Source organism: Solanum verrucosum, unplaced genomic scaffold, assembly GCF_900185275.1.
Source record: "Solanum verrucosum unplaced genomic scaffold, falcon-dt-bn FXZP01000175.1, whole genome shotgun sequence".
Classification (NCBI taxonomy): Eukaryota; Viridiplantae; Streptophyta; class Magnoliopsida; order Solanales; family Solanaceae; genus Solanum; species Solanum verrucosum.
In genome coordinates this window covers 1,400,698-1,426,806 of record NW_026020399.1, presented here as the reverse complement: position 1 = coordinate 1,426,806, position 26,109 = coordinate 1,400,698, and the positions used below count along the sequence as shown (strand labels likewise).

Genomic DNA, 26,109 nt, shown 5'->3' with positions numbered 1-26,109 from the left:
TACTCTACAAAATAGACTTTGAGATGAACTTGAATTAGTCGGACCCCAAAGTGAATTTCGAAAAAAAAAATTAAAAAAATTTTAGTTTTCTTTTTAATTAATTACTAGTTTATACGGTTTTGTAACTTGTTAACTACTGGGGTACCATGCTAAGATAAGGATGTCGACAAATTGAATTCATCAGCATATATAAATGTAATGTAACAAGAATAATGCATTTTAGTCTTGTCATATATTATTATATATCTAATAAATATGTCTCAGACATCTGTAGCCTGTGGTAGCCCCCAGTCCTATTCTCAATAATGTAGTTGGTCAGTATTATTGTCAAAAATTATATTAATGAAATAATTTCTTTTATATAGTTAATGGAAAAGTAGAACATGTCAATTAAATTCTATCGAACTCGTAACTTAAAGCATTTTGATTATTTTTGGGGGGTTGGTCTAATTTGAACGCCCATTTAGGAGGTGCCAAACAGACCTTGTCATTGATTTGAGAACTTCGATGCACCATATGTTGGACAATACTATCCAACGATACAGTATATAGAATTGTGTCAAAATGAGTATGATCTTATTATATATGTATACGTTAAGAAAAATCATATGTATACATAGTTCAAAACGAAAAATAATGGGTTTAGTTAACCTCACAGAAACTGCTCTAGATTTCATTTCACATATAAACCTGGGAAAATTTTGCATGAATCCTAGGCTTTTTAATACTTCTTATCAGTCTTGAGTTGATATTGTATTGTGTCTGGCAACAGTCAGTTGATAAAATCAATACTATAATGGTACTTTTAGACAATTTCACAGATGAATTTGATCGATAAAAGCAAAATTAATCAATTATACAAGGTTTTAGGGCGTCGTCTTGCCAAGGTCTTATTTAAAGTATAAGTTAAAACCATGAACAATGATCAGGTAACTTACAAAGATGTTCATTTGGCTGGTTGTCTCTGGCTTTGTTGGGAGCTCTACACACTCTTTAGGATCTCTTGTATTTTAGAGTAAAGTTCTTGTGAAGTGTCACCGATGTCATTGCCTTGTGAGGAACGAGAACTCTGATCTTGAAGTTTAATCTTCTCGAAAAGGAATTGCTTCTCAGCTTCAGCCTCGCTAAGACGTTGTTTAAGGTAACTACTAGCATAATCTTCTTCTGATTTCCCTGATTTTGCAAGAGCAATCCTCTGCAACCTGTCAGCTTCTCGTCTTGCCTCATCTGCCTTAAGCTGGAACATATCTGCTTCTGCTTCTTTAAGCCTAGCAATGCTCTCTAATTCATCTATCTGTAGCCTTTTTCGCTGCCTCTCCAGTTTAAGTTCTGAAACTTCTTTAGCTTTTTCCTCCAGTTCATGATCACAAGTCTCGAGAGCTTGGCGAGCTTTCTTTAGCATCCTCATTTTTTCATCAGCCACTACTCCCATTGTCTGCACTGCTTCTTGTACCACTGCAGCAATTCGGTTGCATGCCTCCTGGGGGGGAATCGTCCTTCCGTTATTTCCAGCCTCAAAGCTCCTTGATGAGTCCATCTCAAGCTCTTCATAAAAATGCGCACATACATTGATGATATTCAGAATAGTTCAGAAACAAACGAAGAGACAAGAAGAAAGTATGCCATGCATTTTAGGCCTATTTTCTTTCCGGAGTTATAATATCAGGCAGGGTGACAGCATGATGAGTAACTGAGAAAATAAAATAGATAAGAGAGTCAGAAGAGCTATCCATTCTTCTCTCTTATCAGATGGAAAGAGAGAAGAAAAAGAGGCCTCCCACATAAACCTTCTATTTATGCCCTTGCATGCGGCATTTTCCACACTTGTGAATTGTCTACATGCCATATTTCCACCAAAACTTGGCAGGAAAATATATGACAGGGAAGATGATGGAATTCCCAAATTTTGCTATCTCTTGTTCCTACACCAAGCTGTACCTATTCAGCCTTAGAAAATGGGATGCATGTGGATCGTGAAAGGGAAAGTTATTATATTGTAGAAGCTCAAAGACTTAAGACTCCAACAGGGAACTAATCACTCAAAGGGACTTCGCTACTGAGAAGGGGAAAAAGGAACTGGCAGTAAAGGAGGCAGGAGAAGGTAATCCTAATGAGGTGGAAAATAGAATCTTCAAACTCTTACGCAAGATGTTGATGGCGACACACATTTCGACTAGTACAAATGTAAATCACTTCTTTTGGCCTTTTTGCAGGAAAGTTTCTCACACTAATTTTTTGAAAAGAAAACCTAAGAAAGAGATAAATTGGACAAAGTGACTAGTGAGGACTGAGGACAGAGTTGCGAGGGAAATTAAAGTTTGAGATCAACAAGAATAAAAAAAGTGATAAGCATGAACCATAGGTGGCAAGGAGGCAGCAGTTGCTCTTTAGGGATGATATAAATCTTTTTGTAGTTCCCCCAGGAACTTTTAAAGGTATATCTTTTGAATCTACAACAGTTTAGCATCTCAGTGAATCATATTTTTCAAGCCAATACACACCTACAGATTAATCACCCAAATCAAAAACAAAAAGGAAAAACAAGTCACACATCAGATTGCTCTCTCCTTAACCTATTGTGAAGTATGAAATTTTGTTTCCCTCATCTATTACACCAAAACTAGAGCTCAGTCAAGGGAAGCTCACACAAGGGATGGTTGATACTGAGCAGAGATGTGGATTACTAAATACATATTCAAGGACAGATCTAAATTTACAATACTGAAGCTTAAGAAAATAAGAGCAGATACTAGAGGAGAAGAAAACAGACGGAAGAAGGATGCTTGAAGAGGAGTTGACCACAAATCTAAAGTAGGATGTTATAAACTGTAAAAGTACATAGATTAAGAGAGAGCAAATTTAGTCATTTCATTTTAGATATTTCACAATCAAACACAAGTGTGGTCATCTGCTAAACACTTGGACTCTAAGTTGCTCGGACTCTTCACTTTTGGTGCCGTACCCGTGTCGACACGACATGGGTGTGGGATCTGTGTCTGACTTAGTCAACGGATTTTGGGTACTTTGACCAAAATTGATGGGGAAAGTCTGGACAATTTTAATGATTCCTATAATTAATACAAAAGCTAAGGTGAAATTGAAGAAAATGGAATACCTTTTATATAGAAATTTTTATGTCACTCCTTTTCCATTAATCTCCTTCCAAGATTCTCCTCAACTTCTCCACATAATATCTCATAATTTAGGTTTTATAACTCCAGTTTTAGATATTTTAATTATTTTTAGGCAAATCGCCGCACCCATATCCATACATGAATCCATATCCCCGAATCTTAAAAATTAGATCATGAAGGATCCGACCTCTAGATCCACACCCGTATCGAACACCCGAGTCCGAGCAACTTAGCTTAGACTTCTATTGAACTTGGATTGGAATATGTGACAGGAACAGTCGTCTTCTTTGGCACGCAGGCTACTCTCGCTTTTGCTGCGATCAAATGAAAACTATATTCATCTGAAACACTGAAATCTAGAAAGCGACACCTCTTATTTCTTATATCTCTCAAAGTTGTATGGGACCTCAACATCATGACATGCTGATCTCAGAGATATACACCAGGAGGACCGGGTCTTACACGTTTGTATTGTTTCTTCTCCCTATTGATAAAAAATAATTTTCTCCATAGATTTTTTTTTTTTTATGACATTCTCCATAGAAAAATCCCTCCATTTCAATTTGATTGGTTGGCTTTGACTTGGCACGGAGATTAAGAAAGTACAGAAGAATTGAATTTTGTGGTCTTAAATTAAAGATATGGAGAATGTACCAAGATGCCCTTTAATATTGTAGTCTTGAGCACATCATGTGAAAAGTTAGAATTAAAGAGTTGCCAAAAATGGAAAGAGACATTCTTTTTGAAACAGACTAAAAAGGGAAGTAAGACAAACAAATTAAAACAAAGGGAGAACTAAGATGCACAGAAAATAATGATGTGAGAAACATAGGAGGAGCAAGGGATCTTTTATGTATCAAACCTTTCTTTGATATCTGCCAACCTCTTAACATGAGCAAGAGCTTATCTGATTCCAAGATTATAGGCTCAAAATCATTCATGAGCTATTGTTACAAGTTTCATCCCCTATTACCTAGACTAAAGATGAAAATATTTGATACAGCTTGAGCTCAAAAACATATCAATCAATGAAACTACGCCTCAACATATTTTAACAGTTTTGAATGCTTTTGAAGGATACTTATGGGGCTAAATATGCCACCAAGAAGATGTAAGGTACATTTACATTGAGGAAAAATGAAGACTTGCACAGCTCAAGTTTCAAAAAATCCATGTGACAGCATTAAACTACCATCAAGCACCACTTCTATGATTTAGGGTCTCACAATTCCCTAATGATTGAAAGTAAATCGTTTTAAGGGAAATTTTCTCCATGTCTGAGATTTTTGTAGTTGTTTCTAACTTATCATAGGAAAAGCAAATGCCTTTTAGGTTCAATGTCAACCACATGATGGGTTCTACCTTTTTATGCATACATTTCTACAAAGTGCCGGAGCAATAGAGTACAAAATACAAGACCTACCTTGGAGAAAAGTTAATATAATCCTGCAAGCTGTTGTCTCTGCCACTCCACCCTTTAGTTTTTCTATGAGCTCCTCAGATTTCCAAAACAGCTGCCTCCCTCGTGTGTTCTCACTCAGTCGAAAGATCTTACTTACAACAGTTAGTTCTCTTATCAATGATTCCCCATTCCAGGTAGGTGCACATTGTTGGAATACATCTTTCACCCAACCAAAAAGCTCAGAAGTGCGATTGCATGCTCTACACCTGAACTGCATTTCAGCAGACCCCAGCCCATTCACAGAAGAAGGACCTGTTCCAATTTGTTTATCACGAATTGCGCAGTCCGTGTGAGTCCAATGAGCACAGGAGTCGCAACCAATCCACCGACATGTATTCACTTCAAAGTCAAACTTGTTACAGATTACACACATGCAAAGGCTGCAGAATCCCTTTCGGTTGGTGCATATCTCACAGTGGCAATCTTCCGCAGGCAACTGGCTTTGGCATGCTATATTCCGACATCTCTTGTATACAAAAACCTCAATCAGTGCAGTCTGAGAAAGATTCATACTATGATGCAGGAAAAATTGAATTCCACTATTAATCGCGACAAGAATTTCCAGCTGAACTCGATGAGCTTTAATCAATGTCTTTGCAGTCAAATCAGACCTAGTCTGAACAAGCCTCTGTAAAAACAAAAGCTCATCTCTTTGCTGAGGACCGCCATTCCCTTCAAGCATCCCTCGAAGCCTACCTTTTAGCTCTTCTAAATACTCATTGGGGAGCAAATACATTTTTTCAGATATTATATCCACTTGTTCTCTAGCAATATCAAGAAGAGAAACCTTATTTGCACTAGCAGGCCTGTGAGTCACAGACTGTTCATAATAACCATCCTCAGCTTTCTGATTCTCAAGCTTCACTTGAGTAGCAGCATCAATAACAGGCCACGTATCTCTTGAATTAGCACTCTCAGCAGGCGATTCGCGATTCTGATCAGAGTTCATTCCGGGGTCATGATTACCAGTTGATGCTCTGGCATCTGAAGAGGCAAGAAATAAGGATGGAGGCAACCCGCTGGGGCGTGGAGGCAGCATATTTAATGAAGATTGATAACTGATATATTACAACCTGAAAAAACATATCAAATAAACACCAAAGTAACGACAACGTAAAATTGCACAAAATGGATGAAGCTCATTCAATAACAGCATCTCACACTAAACCTCCTAAAAACCACAAACAACCCCCCACACATCACATTGCAGATACTTCTAACTCAATTTCTTTCAATTCAGAACCATTTAATGTCATTGTAAACAAGTGGCACTTCAGGGGCGAAGCTACAATATTAGTTATGCGTTAGGACAAACCCAGTACCTTTTGCATAGATGCTGTACTAAATACATAAACTATTTAATTGTGAACCCAATAACTAAAACGAATAACGGATTCGCCTTCTAGTCGGAACCCATAAACTTCAAATCCTAGCTCGGAGTTAAAACTAAGAGCTGCCTATTTGTCTATATATTCCTAAAGATGAAAACTTTATGAAGATTAGACATGTTTCTCTACCCAAAAACGTGAGAAATCGATTACCCACAAAAAATATCTGAATCAACTATAAATTTTTTTCTATTATTAAGTCACAAAATTGAATTTTAAGAACACCCATATAGATTATGGCTTATGGGTCATTCTAAATTCACAGAAAAGACAAATAAAAATGAAAATCAATCAGAATACCCTCAAAGAAATGGGGGAAAATCGGAATATTTCAAGTTACAGTGAAATTAAAAAATGAAAATTTTCCACTTACAGATATTCAGACGCCAATTTTTGTAGAGAATTTGAGGGTTCAATTACAGATTTCTGCAACAAAAAAAGATTCTTCTTTTTCCCTTTTAACTTTCCTGGCATAAGAATAACAGAAGTCAACGGTAGACGACGACTAAGAACCGGAAGAACGCGGTCTGACATCGTTTTGGCCGGTCTGAGCCTATTAAACCGGTCTTTTTTCTTCAGTTCCTTTTGGCTTTTATTGTCGAAAAAAAGGAAATGTTTTTTTTTTTCATTTATTTATCTCAATATGTATACATGTCAATACTAGTAATAATATTTTATTTTATTTGATTTATACAAATCAATCGAACTTATTCATCTTTAAAATATCCGACACAATAATGGTCAAAGTTAAAAGTTTTGAGTAATATTCAGTTTTTTTGGGCAAATCACATAAATCCCACTAGTTTAGGTCTTAATTATTAAGATTCTCAATAGTTTCAAATATTACTTCTTCTACCATATTTTATGATTAGGATACATGAGTCTGAATCCATGAGATACATGTATCTGTCAAATTTTAAAATTGAGATACAAAATTTATTTAATTAAATTAATTGGTTGTAACTTATTTCATTAATTAGAGGAGTAATTGAGGATTTTCAAAATACATAGATAATTAATTTCATTTTATTATTCTTTGAAATAGTAAATTCATTAATATTATTAATATAAGATAAAAACATGTATATCTTGGTAATGTAATTTGATTAATTTCAAATTATTACTCTTAAAATAATAATTCATTAATTTGATGTATCTATTATCAATATATGATGTATTCAACAAACTAAACATTTAGATACATGAGTGCCATACAAGTACATTCATATGTATCATAGAAGTATCTAGCATTAATTTCATGTATTTGTTATACGTATCTAGTATTAATTTTATGTATCTATATATATATATATATATATATTTTATTTTATTTTTTAATTTCATGTATGTTTTATATGTATCTAGTATGAATTTGATGTATCAAGTATCAATTGCATATGTTATATCCAAAAACATGTATCTCGAATACACAATAAACATATACATCTAATTATGTGTATCTAAATATGGAATATACAAAAAGAAGAAGCATGTACATCTAATTATGTGTATCTAAATTTCATACGTTATATCCAAAAACAGGTATCTCGAATACATAATAAGCATATACATTTAATTATGTGTATCTAAATATGAAATGTAGTTGAAACACATGAATCTATGAACAAATCACGACTGTAGAGTATCTGTCGTATCATTAATATCATTGTGTTGTTAAAAATTATGTATCCGAAATTTAATATATAGTGGATACATATACATGTTCAGATACCCCATTACTAAAATACAACTCGAATCTTAATTAAGATTACTACTTATTGGATACACATGTTTCAAGGGCTATATCAAAGTAATATTGGTACTACCACATCCATATCACAATAACCAAAGAAAGTCTTAGAAGAACACCAGCAAACAAAAACTCTCTACAGTATTCCCTTTGATCCTTTTGCACTGTGGCATAACATAATCAAAACTAAGATCCATTTCTTTCAGAAACAAACAATCAAGACCCACTATGAATTGAAAGTTTTCTCTGTAGCAGTTATTGTGATTGGAACTCGTGAAAAATGAACAATACAAAATGATATTTGGATTCAGGAGAATTTGTGGTGATGATATCTTGAGAAGAAGAGAGTAAATTAACTATTGTTGATATGAAATTGTAAGGTGAAATTCTTGAATCAGAAAGGAGGAGACATAATTGAGTGATAAACATGGGAGGGGAGAATTAAGAGATAGTGGTTGATTTGGAGTGAAAGAGTTATTTAAACAGATAATTAATCAATAATAGTTTAAGGGATGTGGGTATTTAATAGTATTTTCAAATAATATATTAATATATGGTATAAAATACTAAAAATGGTAATATATGTAATTGTTTTAAAGTAAAGATAATATTAGGATATATAGTAGTGATGTATGTCTAATAAGGTAGTTTATCCTATTCAGTATCTCTTAAAGCTAATCAAAGATTCTGCATTAGGAATAAAATTAAGCCTAAGCATTTTGTATAGAACATACAAAACAAGTGCGAAAAATCCGTACTTTACTTAAATCTAATAATAGTGTAAGGGGCTTGATCCTAAGCCTCGACAGATGACACGATGTCGACAAAGAGTTGGCATGAATGACTTTGTCAAGGACCTAGGTGCAGGTTGAATCAATCATGTGGGCAAGATGTTGGCATTTCTACGTGCATGGGTGACAAATAAGATCGACAAGGCATTGGCGCTAGCAAGGCAGTGGGTTGTGGCATGGCATGGGCGTTGATCGATGTGGGACGTGGGCAAGTTGACATTTGGAAAATGGCATAGTTTGGTCAAGTGTGGGAAAATCAAGTTGAGTTAAAGTAAAGTATAGGACAAGCCTAAGGCAGCAAGACAATGAATGGCACAAGGTAAACAAAAGTTAGCATGACAAAAAAAAAAAAAAACGCAGGCAAAGCAGCAGCAGTACGTTGCAGTGCGTCGGCAATGACATGTGCAGCCGGATCCAAGTTGGCTATGGCAAGACAATGACTAGGCAAGGCCTAGACAGTGTATTGGTGCCCAAATAGGGCGGGAAGCTGGAACAAAAGGCGAAATTGGGCGGCACATAGCACATGCGACAGTTACTTTTTATAATTGCTTGTGTCCAGATTCATTGTATCTTTGGTAATAACTATTTAATTCGAATTTTGAATGTCTTATTAGATAGGGATGTCAACCAATGTTTTCAAAAACGTTTTTGGAGCGAGTTCCGGGGCTGGGCGTACCAAAAACGCTCTGGGGCATAAATTAAAGACGTAGATCCATAAGGCGTAAGCCCTGGACATAAAAACGTAAGTCCTGGGCGTAAAAACGTACGCTCGGGCGTTTTTAATTTATCTTTTTGAATTTTTTTTGCTTTAAATCATATTTTTATTATTGGTGTAATTAATGATATTTCTCAAATAATAATTATAATATTTTTTTCTTTATTATTAATTATTACTACTTATATCTCAAATAAAAATCATAGATCATTGAAAGGTTTACTTTTGCTTATTTTATTAGTAATAAAACTATAAAATTGAACATATATGAGACTACGCCCCTTAGATCCATGAGACTTACGCCCCGTGTCTCAGGGCTTACGCCTCGCCTTGTACCGTATAAAATGCCTCGCCTCACGCCCCCGCCTTTTAAAACAATGATGTCAACTAAACTTTAGCCTTGATTGGCCTTGATCATGACAAGTGTTAGACAAATGTCGGCAGACTACTTATTGTGAACCAAAGGCTGTGTCACAAGGTCTATAAATGTGCAACCTTGGCCTTGGACGAAAACAGTAGTGAAAGAGGGAAGAACTAAGTCTATTATTTCACTAAGTACACTAAGAAGGAACGTGAGGGTTTCAAAAGTTTATTTAGGAAGCAATCAACTTGTGATTATGCCTTAGTCGAAGTTGTGGCAGAATTGTTGTCATAATGAGTAGGGTCCTTTGTATTGTTTTGAATTAATATAAAGATTGAGTTTTTCCGTATATCTTGTATTCATTTCAGTGTTGGTATCGAAATTAATTGAAGTCCTAACAATAGGCATTGTCAAAAAAAATAGGCAAACTTGACTGCATGTAGGCCGAGTCCGACAAGGGAGTTGATTGCTGCACAGTGAGCTAACCTTTGACATAAAATTTGAGTGTGGTAGTCCGCCCCTATGACAAATAGCATAAATGAACCTTTTCTCAGACAAACATATTTGAGTGTTTTTCCTTGAATTTATTAATATATATTTTAAACAAAACTAGGCCAAGATGCCCATGAACCCCAAAAATAAAACAAAAACATCCTCCATTTGACTTTTGGTCAAAAATTGACCCTGAATTATCAGAAGATGAACACAAAAATGACCTTGTTGTTAGCAAACTAACGAAAAATGTGTCCCCATCCCAACGAGATCCAAGTTTGATGTATCCACTATCACTTTACATTCAAATTCACCTAAAACATAACTACAAACAACTTAACAAGATACTATCACATCTTCCATTGCCAATGCAATTTTTGCTCAAATTTCTTAAACAAGGACTTCTAACTAATCCTATATGTGCAAATCTAAAATGACTTTACTTGGTTATTCAAAAAAGGGAAGTAATAAACTAAAGATAAGAGCTTCAACCGTAACATTAGAAGCTCGATAAAATTAGAGATACAACAAAGCAAGAAAAACTGGTTTATGAATATAAGCAGGAATGTTGCCCTTACAGGTCTAGTACAGGAAATTGATTTTCAAAAAATTACCGAGGAATCGAACTTCTATTAAGAACCCCAGAAAAATGAAGCTCCATTCGAATAGTAGTAAACAAGATTCCTGTTCTATTTTTAAGATTTCAATTCAACAGAATGATAATGCTTAATAAGTCCCTTTTACTTCAGACTGATCTTCTCATCAATAGGGTCTCTCAATATTATCTCTCAGAAGCCTCAACTATTATATTACAAACTAATGGAAAATTACTGATTTTATTTCTGTCCACCAGCTTCAACAGGCTCAACGACTTCTGCTTCGACTGTTTCTGGGATGTGTGGCTGCTGGTTTGCTTGTTGCTGATACTCACTAACAGTTCCCCACTTGCCAGCAAGGGCAAAGTTCATCATCTCATATATCTTCCCTCCCAGTTGTGCTGGATTCTCAGGCTGCAACAATTGATGCAAATATAAGAACCAAGGTCACTGGGCAAAGACAGCCAAAGTTTGTCATTTTATATTTTTATTCTTAGCTTATCAGTAATACAAAATATTTGTTCATACTTTTTTTGAAAAAATATAGCCGAGAGATCCCTTGGCCTGTGGCACATGGTTCGATACTCAGTTGACGGGAAAAATCTTTGTTCATATTATCACATGCTAGTTTTCTTTCATTGCTCACTCAAAAAAATCAGCTGATGAGCTCAATGTGCATCATTAGGAACTCACCACCGTAACCAGTTTAAACCCATATTAGAAAACAAAACTATTGAGAGACATGCACCTGCTGTGCATATCGCTGATTAAATTCAGTTCACACTTCACTTACGGACCCTTCTTTCCACCCTCTCTTTCTAAATCATACATTGGATCAAAGTTCATCACAAGTTTTGACATGTGTGGGTACGAATTACAGTTTTAGACCTCCTAAATGTCAAGAGCTACTTGACTAAAAAAGAAGGATCACTTCAGCACAAACTATGAATTTAACCAAGCGCAAATAACATATGCTAGATGCACTAAGCTTAATTATCTCAAGAACCAGAATCAGTTACCCAAGTAAATAAGAAAACGATATGAAGACTCACAGTGAAACCACTAGAAACCAATGCAGCATCATACAAAAGATCAATGGCCCTCAAGGCTTCTTCATCATCTGGAGTACTCCTGCAGGCTTCCTGCAATATTCGACAAATAACAATGTTAGGGAGAACACAAGATCAGATTACATATTGAGGAACCATCATGCCACAAAATCAGCTTACAGTTAAGGTTCTAATGATAGGATGTTCAGGATTGATTTCAAAGACTCTTCTACTCCTCATGAACTCCAGGTTGGAGGTATCACCAACAGTTTGGGCCTTCATCAGCCTGCAACAAGTCCAGGTATTTCATAAAAGACTAAAGAATGGGTCTCAAAATTGAACCATCAGCCTCCAGCAAAAAATTCACATCACCTCTCCATATTAGCTGACCAACCAAACTTTCCTGATACAAGAACACAAGGAGAACTGCTCAAACGATTTGAGATCTGTACACTAGCAACCTTGTCCCCTAGCCGTTTCTTTATCCAATCACATGTTTGCCCAAACTCCTGTTTTATCTCCTTTTCCTTATCTTCATTCTTATCACCTACAACAAAGGATGATAGCCAGCATATTAGTATTGCAAAATAAGCAGGTCAGCAAAAAGGGAACGGACATAAAAAAAAGAGGCAAAACATCTCAAATCACTAACCTAAATCTAGGTCCTCTTTGCTAATGTCAATGAAGTTTTTCTCCTTAAATGCTTTGAGATTTTGGACAGCAACCTCGTCAATGGGATCAACTAAGAACAGAACCTGTAACAGGAACCAGCCAATGTCAGCGAAACTAGCAAGAAGCAGCAGAGAAGAAACCAGCTAAAGTTAGCTCAAATGACTCGTACTTCAAGATCTTTCTCAAGAAGTTTTTCCAGGAAAGGAGTGTTCCTTGCACTCGTCACACTATCAGAAGCAATATAGTAAATGTCCTTCTGGTCTGGTTTCATGTTCTCAACATATTCATCCAAGCTGATCATCTCATTTTCACTTTGAGAAGAGAAAAAACGTAAAAGTGGAGCAATACGCTTGTGGTTTTCACGATCTTCAATGCATCCCAACTTTAGGTGCTTCCCAAAGTTCTCCCAGAACTTCTCGTAGTCCTGCACATAAAGGATCAAAGAAGTGCTATGAGAGTCCGAAGAAATGACCAGCTAATGCATCAAATCGAAGGTAACAACAACTTTCAGGAAAAGACAAATATTCACTCTAAATAAATGTTTTCACAACAAATATACAAGGCTAAAGACATAGACACAAGGACTTGAGAAGTGAATATACATCTCTGTTTTCACTGAGAGCAATGCCCTGAATCATTTCAAATGCTTTCCGCACCAACCGCTTCCTCATGATGCGAACCTTACAACCAACATGAAACAGTTTGTCAGAAGAAAGCTTAAACATGCAAATGATAAATGGACCATTGCCTCAAAAAGAATAGTATGCCTGAAGCACTTACAATGCGACTTTCTTGAAGAATCTCTCGTGATACATTAAGTGGAAGATCATTTGAGTCAACGACACCTTTGATAAAACTCAGGTAGCGTGGGAACTATACCAAAGAAAAGGCAGACCAGTCAGCTCCCATTTAGAGCATTGAACTTCTCTTAAAAAATAACAATAAGGCTTCATCTTACCAGTTCACCATCAAAGTCGTCAGATATAAAAACTCGCTTCACATATAGCCTTATATTCTTTGTCTTGGGATTTATCATGTCATCCTTGCCCATTCCAGATACAGATGGCACAAAAAGTACAGACCGGAACTCCACTTCTCCCTGCATAGCAAAAGCAAAAGACAAAATGAAGTAACAAACACAAAAAAAAGAAAAAACAAAAGAACCAGGAGAGTTGTTTAACAAAATTGAAACTTAACCTTCAATATTATCATCAAATAAAAGATATCATACTAGAATTAAAACAGAAGAGGTGAAGTAGTAGAATATTCTAACTAAAGGCATTCTGCATCAAAGAAGTTTTTAGTACCTCGGTTGTAAAGTGTGAAGAAGCAAGAGGCTCCAGATATTCATTGAAAGTATTTTTGTAGAACTCATTATACTCCTCTTTACTCACTTCCTTAGGGCTTCGAAGCTGGAAAAGGAAAAGCAATGACTCAGTATATTAGTAAAAACAAACTTTTGGAGCATGGCAACAGGAGATAGTAATCTGAAGGCTAACCCATATTGGCTGAGTCTCATTTGTAAGCTCCCAGTCCCAATATTTCTCCACAACTTTTTTAGTTTTCTTCTTTTTCTGTTGCAGAGAGTTGGAAATTTCATCAGAAATGGGAAAAGACAACAGTAGAATCAAGAAAGACACTTCTTTAACCTTTCCTCAAAAAAAAAAAAAGAATCAACAATGCTACCCCCCCCCCCCCCATGATAGGTACTATTAACAGATACCTCAGCTGTCTCATCTTGTCCTTCCTTATTGGTTTCTGCTGGATCTTCATCAACTTCAACCTGTAAAAAGCCAAGATCATGTAACCACAAGGCAATAAGGAGTCATATCAAGTTTACACAAGGCGTAAAGCTAAAAATTAGAACCCCAAGCATAACTCATGGCCGTATACCTCTTTTGTAAATCCCTTCTCTTGCCATGTGTAAATAGGGAATGAAACAAACTGTGAGTAGTTTTTCACAAGCTTTTCTACTCTTTCCGGATGTGCATATCCTTTGTCATCCCTCTGCACATATACCAAACAGGAACAAAAAGAACAGTCCTCAGGAACTAAAATAACTAGAATAAGAAGTTTTCCTTTGAAACAAATTGATTCACCAACCTTAAGATATAGAGTGAGACGGGTTCCCCTAGGAAGTTGTTTTGCAGGATCAGTCTCCTCTCGAATGGTATATGTGCTAGAATTGGCCTCTCCAACCCAGACATATTGCTTGTCAGACTTTGGGCTTTTTGTTGAGACTTCAACCTTTCATTAGCAAATTAAAAGAGAGATACAAATGTATCAAGGTAATTGTTTATTGTCAAAAAATTGAGAGGAAGTCTAAAGTAAGACCATAGACACAAAACATACTCGTTCAGAAACAAGAAAAGCTGAGTAGAATCCAACACCAAATTGACCAATTAAATTGCTGTCAGCACCAGCATCCTTGCTGTCCTGTTATGTGGTAAAAACACATGTAACAAAACATTATATATAGCTGATATGAAGCAAAATACTAAGAAAGATAATTACATGACAGAAACGCACCTTCAGAGCCTTTAGAAACTTTGCAGTTCCACTTTGTGCAATAGTGCCAAGGCAGTCAACAAGTTCTTGGCGAGTCATACCAATTCCTGAGTCCCTGTACAACACCATATTCCATGACAACTTCACATCTGTGATGGACAAACAAGACAGCAAAAATAGACAGTTAATAGGTTATGAAGCTCACGTTATTGTAATAATGCCATTCTCTTTATCGGTTTGGATGCGAATATCAAGATCAACTGCATCCTTCAAAAGCTCAGGCTCAGTAACACCAAGAAACCTCAATTTGTCCAAGGCATCACTTGCATTACTGCATCATCAAACAGGAACTATGTAAGTATCAATATAGATTGTTTAATTCCTTTGTTTAGTGACTTCATTCTTAACACAAATAGGATCTCCAGAGTTCACATAATATCAACTAACGGAGAGTGCTGGCAGATTATTGGTAGCATTAAGATTTACAGGGCCAGGTATAATCCAATGACCAAGTATTACGAGGCAATAAATTAGCCTTCCGCAGAAAACCAAGTAGCTGAATCTTAAGTTGTCATAGTAAAATCTGAACTTCATATTGTTTTTGGATTCGTACTTTTATCCAGAACTGACTCTAATTGTGATACCCTCCTCTTTGCAATAGAAATCTAGAATGGAGGAGAAAACTTTTCACAACAAAAAAACACTGTTATAAAAGCTGCATGGCATACAAAAACACTTTTATGAACACTGGTTTTCGCAAAGGTCACTGATGAAATATATAAGTTCGGGGGTTATAAACAATAAAGAGAAAGTTAGCAATTACTTGCCTGATAAGCTCCCTAAGAAAAACCTCCTTGTTGCTGTACAGACTGTTAACAATAAGGTCCATGAGGCGACTGACCTGCCATGTTAACAAAATAAATTTTCAGGTTTCCAAAGATCTAGTACACTATTCAGCTTTACTATCCTGACTCTTTCATAGTGACTTTTACCTCTGCTTGATACTCAAACTTCTCAGATGGTGAGTCAGATGCATCAGATGCCGCAGCTGTTGACTCAAATCGGCAACCCAAAAAAGGCTCATTTCTTGTTTTAAATGGCTTTGTGGATTCAATGACATCACTTCTTCCTGAAGTCAATACTGAATACCATCTACCTTTACTATCAGCATCCGCCTGTTCATATCAGTAAATTCCTTTCACTCAACCCATTTCCAAGTCCATTTCTGGTTTACAATAAAACATACATAGCAAAATATACTTTGAAAATACACCAACTCTGTTTTAACCAATACTTATACACTATTTCAACTTTTAATATGCAAATTATCAATGAAACACATCCTCATACTATTACTTTATGTTACTTATTTTCATACAATACTGTATACCGTATTTTCATCAAATACCAAACAAGGGAAATGATCTTTCCTAAGGTAAAACATATTACACAGATTCATAAAAGAAATTGGAAGTATTACCTTATGTCACTTATTTTCATACAATAAAATGATTTTCCATAAGATAAAACATATTACACAGATCATATTATCAATCTACAGAAGAAGTGATGAAAAATGGTAAAATTAAAATAGAAGTTGGGTATAATGGGATAAAGCATAGGGATAAGTGGATACCGATTGGTAAAAGAAATGGGAAGAAGAAATTGGAGCAGCAACATCTCGATAGCGTGCAGCGGTTGAGCTGCGAAGGAGAGATTTGACGGAGCGCTTCGAAAGCCTATGCATTTGGTCTCACTGAAACAGAGTATTCCACAAGTAACGGAGGAGGAGAAGAAGAAATATGTGGAAGCGAAGGTTTAAGAGATTTGCAGTAGGGTTTTAGAAAAGGGGTTTAAAGAAGCTTCTCGACATTAGAATGGGTAATTTTGTCATTTTAGATGGAACTATTCACTCTAATCAGAAGTCTCGTTTCGATCCTTGGATATGAAAAACCTTAATTAGAGGTCTCAGGTTCGAACCTCAGATATAAAAAAATCCATGTTGGGAGTATCACTCCCAAATAAGTCTTGTAGTGTGCAATTCAAATTTAGTCAAAACTCTAATACAAACAAACCGGGTGGGAAAAGAAAAAAAACTTTATTAATATCTTTGCATTTTGATAACAAGATTTTTGAAAAGAAATAAGTATTAAGTATGATGATATTGTTTATTCATTTTGATGATATTATCATTTTTTGTTAGTATGATCGATGGTATTGCTAAATTTACCATAATATATACACAATTCATTCATTAATACATTATTGTATACAAATTTCATATATACAAACATGTAAAAACAAAGTGAAGATACACCAATTTTTATATAAAATTCAGATCCTAAAAACTAAAGCACATCTAAACTAGTTGAATTTACCATATTTTATACCTCTTTCATACACTAAAAATATGTTTTATATCTTATACCCTAAGGGCTCGTTTGGTGTGAGGGATAAACATAAATAGTCCTGGGATAAAATGTAGATGTCTTGTTTGGTTGACATATTTGGGATAACTTATCCCACCATTTTTAGTATAGTGATGGGATAAGTTATCCCATATACATGGTGGGATAAGTTATCCCGGGATAGTTAATCCTGGGATAACTAGTTCCCAACCAAACGATCCCTAAAACTTGTATATATTGTCCAATTATTCACAAGTTTTGTTGGACTAGCAAGACTTCGTTCTATATTCATACAACATATATTATTAAATTGTTCACGAGTCTTTTCAGATAGGCAAAACTCGCTTGTAGTGTTCAATTGTTTATAAGTTTTCTCAAACTAAACAAGATTTTGTATACATTCATTCTACCTATCTTGTTAATTTATTTGCAAAATTTATCCGATTGACAAACTCACATGTGTGGTTTTGAAATTGATACACAGAGATAATGTCTTGATTTTGAAATGTTTTTATAATCAGATTAGTTGTTTACTAGATACAAATATGCAGCAATAAATGAACCAACAAGACACACAACAAATTCTCACTTAAAATAGATTAAAGTTTAAGCTAAATCACAACAGAAATGAGGAGGAAAAAGAAGAATGTCATCCTTATTGAAAACTTAAACAAATACAATAGAAGAAAATCCAAAAAGCTCATAGTACTTCCCCTGATGCTTGTGCTTTTACACAATACTACAATAGAATTCCAGTGTCTATGGCTCCATTCATACATATAATTTAGAAACTTCACATGTATGAGCGCATTCGCGGCCTCACTAGAGACTGGGCACCATCAACAAAAATGGAGGTTCCAGTCATGTATCTTGAATCATCACTGATTAAATAGATGACAGTGGAAGCCAGATCCTTTTTAGCATCAAGCCATCGATTTAGAGGCGCTGCTTCCTTGGTCAACTTCTCTGCTCTCTCCTTACCCACTGACAAAGGAAACTCATCCTCGAGGTGCAAGCCACGCATTATGCCATTCACCCTAATTTGGTGCTTCCCCAATTCAATTGCAGATAACTGAGCAAGGTGTATATACACACATATTATTATCAAATTAAGCATACCTTAAGACAAAAATAAATGGTTATATAACGGAGGCAGCATTGCTCCGGATGCTAAAGCAGCTTTATCGGTAGAGTTTAAGCTGATATTTTCCTCATGCTAAGTGAACTTCCCAACAACCCCAATGAAAAACTGGGAACATATCATGGTGTGTGTTCTACTTAAAGTGCTCGAGAAATAAGATGATAAACTTAGAGAAACTAATATATCATATTAAACGACATAATACCTCCCAAAATTCACTATTTCTTCCACATAATTGGGTAATTTTCCCAAAACTTCAAAGAAATAATGCAGTACAGGATGATATAACATATCCTGTCAAGCAACCAATAGCTAATAGAATAAATTAGTAATTAGACAGAAAAGACTGGTGATCGACAGGAGAAACAATAAATCAAATGTTTATGAAGATGGGTTTACTCTTGTCCCACATAATTTTATAGAATATGGTCTTACGCGATCTGATCATGCACCGAAATATACAAGAGAATATGAACAGGTACTTACCCTAACCAGCTGCTGAATTCCAGCCGCACATGAACCATAAGCAGCAGCTCCTTGATATATTCCTCTCTCAGCACCAATGATCGAGGTCATAAATACAATGGATCCTCCGGATTTACTGTCTCGCATTCTGTTACCAATACATTTCATCAGGTACCATCCAGCCATAAAATTTATTTTGACAATTTTTTTGAACTCGTCATCAATTAGCTGCAGCGGATCTTGCATTTTCCCTGTTTCATTGCATGACAAGTATTAAGAAGCTTATGTCAAACATGCTGCACCTCTCAACAAAGGCCTAATGACGCATCTATAAACTAGCATGTCCATATCACTAGACCAGCAAGCACCAAAAATAATTAATAACATAATGCTAAAAGCAATCATGCTACTAGAAGAAACGAGTTCCTCAGGTGGCAAATGTATGAGATAGGATCAGTTAATAAGCCTTTGGACCCACTCAATCTAACATATCTAAGATAAATTCTCTTGTCAACTAGCTTTTTATTAAATACAAAGTAGATTTTGGGAACGAGTCCCTGGGTGCTTTATCTCGCTAAAGATGTAGGGATTGCAGCTTGTGTTTTCAAGACACACATAACAAGTGTTCTTTACACACATCACTAACACTGCCCTTAATTGACAAAGCTTAGTCCACCATTGATCTGCTAACATTGAGATATTGAAGAGAGAAAAATTAAGAAGATGGTGGAAGTTAAATCAGTTAAGTGAAAGGAGCAGATTAAAACAGCTGAAACAACGGATTGCCCAAATATTTCCACATGCCCCATGATAACAGCTATGGACTTTGAGATCTGAAAACCAGTTTATCCAGAGTCCAGAACCAAGTTAGGTCTTCACTTTCTAACAACTTAATAATCTCAAAACATGAATGAAGAACATCATACATTTTTACACCACAGACAGAAGAAACTTGACATTGAAAGTACATTGATCTCAAATCCATGAAGAAGAAATTTCACAAATCATAGATTTTCAAGTACTATTTGGTGTTTACAATTACTTCAATATAATGGATTTTCATTCAATTTATCAAGTTAGTTAACAACAAGCATGCGCTCAGAATTTCACAACATGGAACAATAAAGGAGGGCATTTATCAAACACAAACAGGTAATATTCTATGTAAGAATACAAAATTTTCAAACTAAGTTTAACAAATGGCGTTCTCTGTAGAAAATCAACAAAAAGATATAAAACCAAAAGGATCAGCTAAAAATGAATGTGGGATAAGGTCATGATATCTTTTAGGTGTTTTTCCTAATGTACTACCCATTCCAATATTTTTTGTATTCAATTAGTTCACACTTGTACAGATGTTTAATCCGCTATTTTAATCTTCTTCTTTTTATATCCTTCTCAGTGCAAATTAAATTTCTGAATAGTGTCTGCCATATTTCATCATCTCAATGCAAATTAAATTTCCGAATAGTGTCTGACATATTTTATCATTTCACAATTAAGGTATAAGATGTATAGATATGTTCACTTCATGTCGAAAAAGAATTCTATATTTTTATAATAGCTTCCCTGAGATAATTGCAAGTCTTTTCCAAGCTACAGTAGATGATTTTGATCTAATTCATCGCATATCAGAATTAGAATGCTCTAACGGGTCACGACCAAAAATAGATTGCACTCAGTTTGATAATGGCCCAATGCTTATATTCTCTGGCCAAAACCTCCGAGTAGACTTGAAATCGGTTAATAAACCAGGATCAAGACTGTAGGTCAACTATTATTCATAATTTAAGGCCTACTTTTATCAAAAGATCGCTCATATAATTAAGTCCTAATCTTCTATGATTTGCCAAACCTTTTATTATGTCATTAATTTGACAAAATTAGTTAGCCATTCACATTTCACAGATAATTATTTTCGGTTCACCATATACTGGATGGAACATACAACAACATACAACATACCCAGTGTAGTCACACAAGGGGGTCTAGGGAAGGTAGAGAGTATGCAAACCTTACCCTTACCTCAGGATGGAACACACAAATACCACTTCTTTTTTTATGAAGACAAATACCAATTTCATAGTCATTTTGCATCCTTCTGTATCTAAAGAATAACAATATTTGTTTGAAATAAAGGTCAGGTTGTACCTTCATAAGCATAGCAGTGTACCAAGGAATCCAACTTCCCAAATATCTTCCATGCCTTGCCCACAGCTTCATCAAAAGCAGTTTCTCTATCCTCCGTCATATCCAATCCCACAACTTCTATTGCAACGCTACCCTTTAGAGATTGCTTTATATTCTCTGCTACACTCTTCAGCTGGTGCTCATTTCCCATCAAAACCAATCTAAGTGGTAGAATCAACAAAAGGATTAACTAGAGTTTATGCTATGTCATTTATGCAGCAATTGTGCCTACGAAATGTGAGTATCAGAGTGCCAATACTGTATTCCATCTGACAGACAGTAACCTCTGAGTGTGTGTGTGCGCGCACATACGAGCGCGTATGTGTGTATGAATAGAAGCATGACTTTATGTATGTTTGAGACAGGGAAAGTACATACTGGCAACCCCTCTGAGCTAAATGGTAAGCAATGTTATTGCAAATGTCATCACCATTGGAAGTAAGCAACACCTTCTTTCCATGATTTTCCATTCTCAAGCTAAATTAAGAAGAAGACACCCAACTCCAAAATAGTAGCTCAGGCAAAGAACAATAACTTCCTGAAAAGAAAAAATACATATAGCCAGGAAAAGATTACGGAAGATCACTGAATGTTTAGATTCTATAAACATAATTAAAATTAAACATGTTAGACACACTGAAAAAAAGCAATTTTCATTTTGGGTCATGAAAACGTCACATTAAGTGTGTGATTTGTCTAAGGATATTGGGTGATTTAGTCTTCGAATTGATAAAAGGTCTTTAATTCATTGAATGGGAATAGCTATTGCTGATATGAAAAGACAAAGCTTTATTTATGACCTATTAGACCCATGATTATTGTGATGGAAATACATAAAGATCACTATAGTGATCAAAATGTGCAACCGCCAAAAGAAAAAACAGAAAGGTTCCAGATTGCAACAACCATAGAAAACAACCATCAACACACATGTTGTTACAGATGATATTCACCATAAATTCAAGCAGACACTAAAAGCATCCAGTGAATCCCGAGGTCTTGGAGTTTTAAACAACAGCTCAAATTGGTTAGCAATGACACACCAACAAATATACTGCACCAATCTATATTTTCAATAAAATCCTCTTTCGGATACCACGCCAAAGATACACAACATCTACCTAACGATACATATCTGCACCAGTGGGTTTAATTATGGTTCAGTCACATAAATTCCCAGTAAACCCCTCCCTCCAGAAACTCAAAAGGCTACTGCCTAAACAAAGAAAACACTCAAATAAACAGGACTAGTGTGACTAACTAAAATCCAACCCCTACCTAATGCATAACCTCCTCCTTAGAAAGCTAACTGAACAACCTATCGCAAACTAAATTTCTTTTTCATCTGGTATAATTGTTACTTGATAAGAAACCATTTTTTTAAAATTGGGGTAGGGGAAATAGGGAGTGGATAACAATGTGGAGAATCAAGCCCTCACCACCAACGAGGTGAAAATTCAGATATCCAACCAACTGATCTACACAGAAACCGAGTTCAGATCCCACTAAAGGTCATTTCTTTCCATCTATCTAATAGATGTGAACAGATTTATTCGATATTTGTGCTAATGGGTGGTCACTAATACTAAGTACAATAGTCGAGGTACAAACAAACAGGCTATATCTACCACAACAATAAGCAAAACAATTGGTATACACACAAAAACACTGACCCATATCACAACACACTCATCAATTTCCTTTAGTCAGAAATAACATAACACCCATCAACTCATTTCAAACAAAGCAGGTTGAAAAAAACAATCTTGAATTGAAAGAAGACAGACAAAAAGATTAAGTCTTTACCAGCTGCTCCACCGATCTATAGAGACCCTGAACTGAAAACTTTACAAGTGGTAAGTTTTAGTTTAGGTAGTCAAGAAGCTACACAGTGTGTGGTGTATATATATAGAGCTTAAAAATCAACAATTGACTAGAAAAAAAGAGTAATTTGATCAGCTCACCAAATTGGACTTTTGGATGAAACCACAAAAAAATAAAATTACTTGACGACAAGATAGACGTCTTTCAGACTTTCACGTGTTTAAATGCAGCGAATGTTGTTTCGGCACCCCTTCTTGTGCTTGTTTCAATTAGGGAAATTTTGTTTTAAATATTTTTTTTAGGCTTATTTAGGAATAATATTTTAGAAAATATTTATTTTTAAAAAATAAGCTTCATATAAACGAGTAAAATGAATTATTATATTATACAATATTATAAAAGAGAGTTTAGACACAAGTATAATATATAATATTCAAGATTGAGACTTTTCTCAATCTTGAATATTATATATTATACTTGTGGAACTTTTAAAAGGAAGTTTATACTCAACTATAATATATAATATTCAAGATTGGGACTTTCTTGAATATTATATATTATATTTATTATATAGTACAACTTGGGCATAAACTTCCTTTTAAAATAATATAGAATATATATATATCACAAATGGAAAAGTCTCAATCAAGGAAACAACATATATCATTTACAAATGACTTAAAAAGCTTTAAAATATTTAAAAGTTATATAATAAAATAGGTTGACTCTCAAAATTCTATCAGGCTCACATATATTGGGACAGAAAAAATAACACATATCATTTTAATATTACCAAAAAAGTATTATAAATAATAATAATTAACAACTTAAAATATCTGAAAGACATTTTAAAAGGGTTAATTTTGTAATTTTATCCATATCACATAAATTATGACAAAGTGACCAGTAATGTACATTATTTCAAAGTTACATAAAACTATTATAAATCACAATAATTAATAACTTCAAACATTTTTTAAAAAAAATATGAAAATTTGGATGACTCTCCAAATTTCATTTGTGTCACATAAATTGAGACAACAAAAATAACATATATTGGGTCCATTTTAATTTATTTGTCTTATTTTTTTTATATTTAAAAATTACGTAAAAATACTATAAATCATGATAATTGACAACATAAAATAAGTTTTGAAAAAAAATACAAAAAATTTCACTGATTCTTGAAGTGAATCTATTGTAAAAATACTGTAAATCATGATAATTGACAACATAAAATATTTCAAAAATGTTGTATGTGAGTAGTCTTATTATGCCTTAAATAGCGTCAAAGAAAGTACAGGTTTGTGATAAAAAAACTTTTCCTTTATCCACGCAAACAATCGCTTCAAAAACTCGGTTATTAGCCCCAAAACATACCATTTATATTATTGGGCCCGTGCATAGCACGTTATGTGTGTATATATATATATATATATATATATCTCACAAATGGAAAAGTCTCAATCAAGGAAGCAAAATATATCATTTACAAATGACTTAAAAAGCATTAAAAATTACAATAATTACCAATTTAAAATATTTAAAAGCTATATAATAACATAGGTTGACTCTCAAAATTTATCAGGCTCACATATATTGGGATAGAAAAAATAACACATATCATTTTAATATTACCAAAAAAGTATTATAAATAATAATAATTAACAACTTAAAGTATCCGAAAGACATTTTAAAAGGGTTAATTTTGTAATTTTATCCATATCACATAAATTAGGACAAAGTGACCAGTAATGTACATTATTTCAAAGTTACATAAAAATATTATAAATCACAATAATTAATAACTTCAAACATTTTTTAAAAAGTATATGAAAATTTGGATGACCCTCCAAATTTCATTCATGTCACATAAATTGAGACAACAAAAATAACATATATTGGGTCCATTTTAATTTATTTGTCTTATTTTTTTTATATTTAAAAATTGCTTAAAACTACTATAAATCATGATAATTGACAACATAAAATATGTTTTGAAAAAAAATACAAAAATTTCCACTGATTCTTGAAGTGAATCTATCATAAAAATACTATAAATCATGATAATTGACAACATAAAATATTTCAAAAATATTGTATGTGGGTAGTCTTATTATGCCTTAAATAACGTCAAAGAAAGTACATGTTTGTGATAAAAAAACTTATTCCTTTATCCACGCAAACAATCGCTTCAAAAACTCAGTTATTAGCCCCAAAATATACCATTTATATTATTGGGTCCGTGCATAGCACAGGCAACATTATCTAGTTTTTCTATATAAACGAGTAAAGTATTTTTTTTTAAAAAAAATATAGTGAAAATAAGCCTTCTTTTTATAACAAATCTCCACGTCCCACCCCCACCACCCTATATTTTTACTCCCTACCCCAACCCAACCCATCCATATAGAGTATATATATTTTTTTTATTTACTTATCAAACACTATAAAATAGGGACATTTCACAAATAGCTATTAAGGATAATTTAATTAGGCTTCATAGCTGTAGTTTGCTAATTAGGATTCATAGCTACATGTTAGAGGGGGGAGAGAGGAGGATTGGGAGAGGGAGGAAACAGGCGAGCGAGAGAGGGTAGAGAGGTGAATTTTATTCGTATATCTGTCAAATTGTATATTTATATCTATCAGATAATTGTATAAATTTAACTAGTATACATATATATTTGTATATCTGGCGAGCAAAACTGGAGGGAGGAGAGAGGCGAGCGAGATTGAGAAATGGAGGAGAGAGGCAGGCAAGAGAGAACAGAGAGTAGAGAGAGATGAATTGTATTTCTATATCTGTTATATAAATGTATATATATAATTTGTATTTGTATATGTATACGAGAGGAGAGAGGTGCATTGTAATCATAGCTAAAAAGAAGTTGCAGATGGTAATTAATTCAAATTATAATTATATTAGCTAATTAACTAGTATATGTTTGCTTATCGAACTAATTTCCCCTAAAATAAATAAAAAATTCACTTATTTTCTAATAAAAATATTTTCAAGAAGACATTTTCCTTCTTACCAAACATATCCTACTGGATATGACATCTTTTCATGTGATTAATCAATTTTTTTTGAAAAAATGTCTTTTTTTCAAAAAAAAATAAAATGAAAAATAAGTCACGTAATGAAGTGACTCATCAAGTT

At 34.3% G+C, this 26,109-nt stretch overlaps 3 protein-coding genes across 4 annotated transcripts; all 3 read right to left on the bottom strand.

Annotated features, from left to right (window-relative positions):
- Nucleotides 1–811: 811 nt before the first annotated feature.
- LOC125839742 (OBERON-like protein) lies at nt 812–6,491 on the bottom strand. Its single transcript, XM_049518735.1, has 3 exons — nt 6,358–6,491; nt 4,558–5,669; nt 812–1,545 (listed from the first exon to the last, which is right to left on the bottom strand). The coding sequence occupies exons 2-3, from the start codon at nt 5,633–5,635 to the stop codon at nt 983–985; spliced, it is 1,641 nt and encodes a 546-aa protein (XP_049374692.1). The 5' UTR covers nt 5,636–5,669; nt 6,358–6,491; the 3' UTR covers nt 812–982.
- A 4,132-nt stretch (nt 6,492–10,623) lies between these two features.
- On the bottom strand, nt 10,624–16,764 carry LOC125839734 (heat shock protein 90-6, mitochondrial). Its single transcript, XM_049518726.1, has 20 exons — nt 16,555–16,764; nt 15,911–16,093; nt 15,746–15,819; nt 15,124–15,249; nt 14,940–15,033; nt 14,763–14,846; nt 14,514–14,657; nt 14,304–14,417; nt 14,134–14,193; nt 13,910–13,984; nt 13,718–13,822; nt 13,369–13,509; nt 13,191–13,283; nt 13,013–13,090; nt 12,580–12,834; nt 12,391–12,493; nt 12,111–12,285; nt 11,919–12,024; nt 11,742–11,831; nt 10,624–11,103 (listed from the first exon to the last, which is right to left on the bottom strand). The coding sequence occupies exons 1-20, from the start codon at nt 16,663–16,665 to the stop codon at nt 10,930–10,932; spliced, it is 2,385 nt and encodes a 794-aa protein (XP_049374683.1). The 5' UTR covers nt 16,666–16,764; the 3' UTR covers nt 10,624–10,929.
- Nucleotides 16,765–17,897: 1,133 nt separating this feature from the next.
- On the bottom strand, nt 17,898–23,160 carry LOC125839762 (uncharacterized). Of its 2 annotated transcripts, none has more exons than XM_049518763.1 (5): nt 23,087–23,160; nt 21,501–22,955; nt 21,084–21,283; nt 18,954–19,183; nt 17,898–18,398 (listed from the first exon to the last, which is right to left on the bottom strand). In XM_049518763.1, the coding sequence occupies exons 2-5, from the start codon at nt 21,590–21,592 to the stop codon at nt 18,120–18,122; spliced, it is 801 nt and encodes a 266-aa protein (XP_049374720.1). In that variant the 5' UTR covers nt 21,593–22,955; nt 23,087–23,160; the 3' UTR covers nt 17,898–18,119. The 2 variants fall into 2 exon arrangements, with proteins under 2 accessions (XP_049374720.1, XP_049374719.1); XM_049518762.1 differs by lacking the exon at nt 23,087–23,160 and having other exon boundaries at nt 21,501–21,660; nt 22,929–23,073.
- Between the last annotated feature and the right edge of the window lie 2,949 nt (nt 23,161–26,109).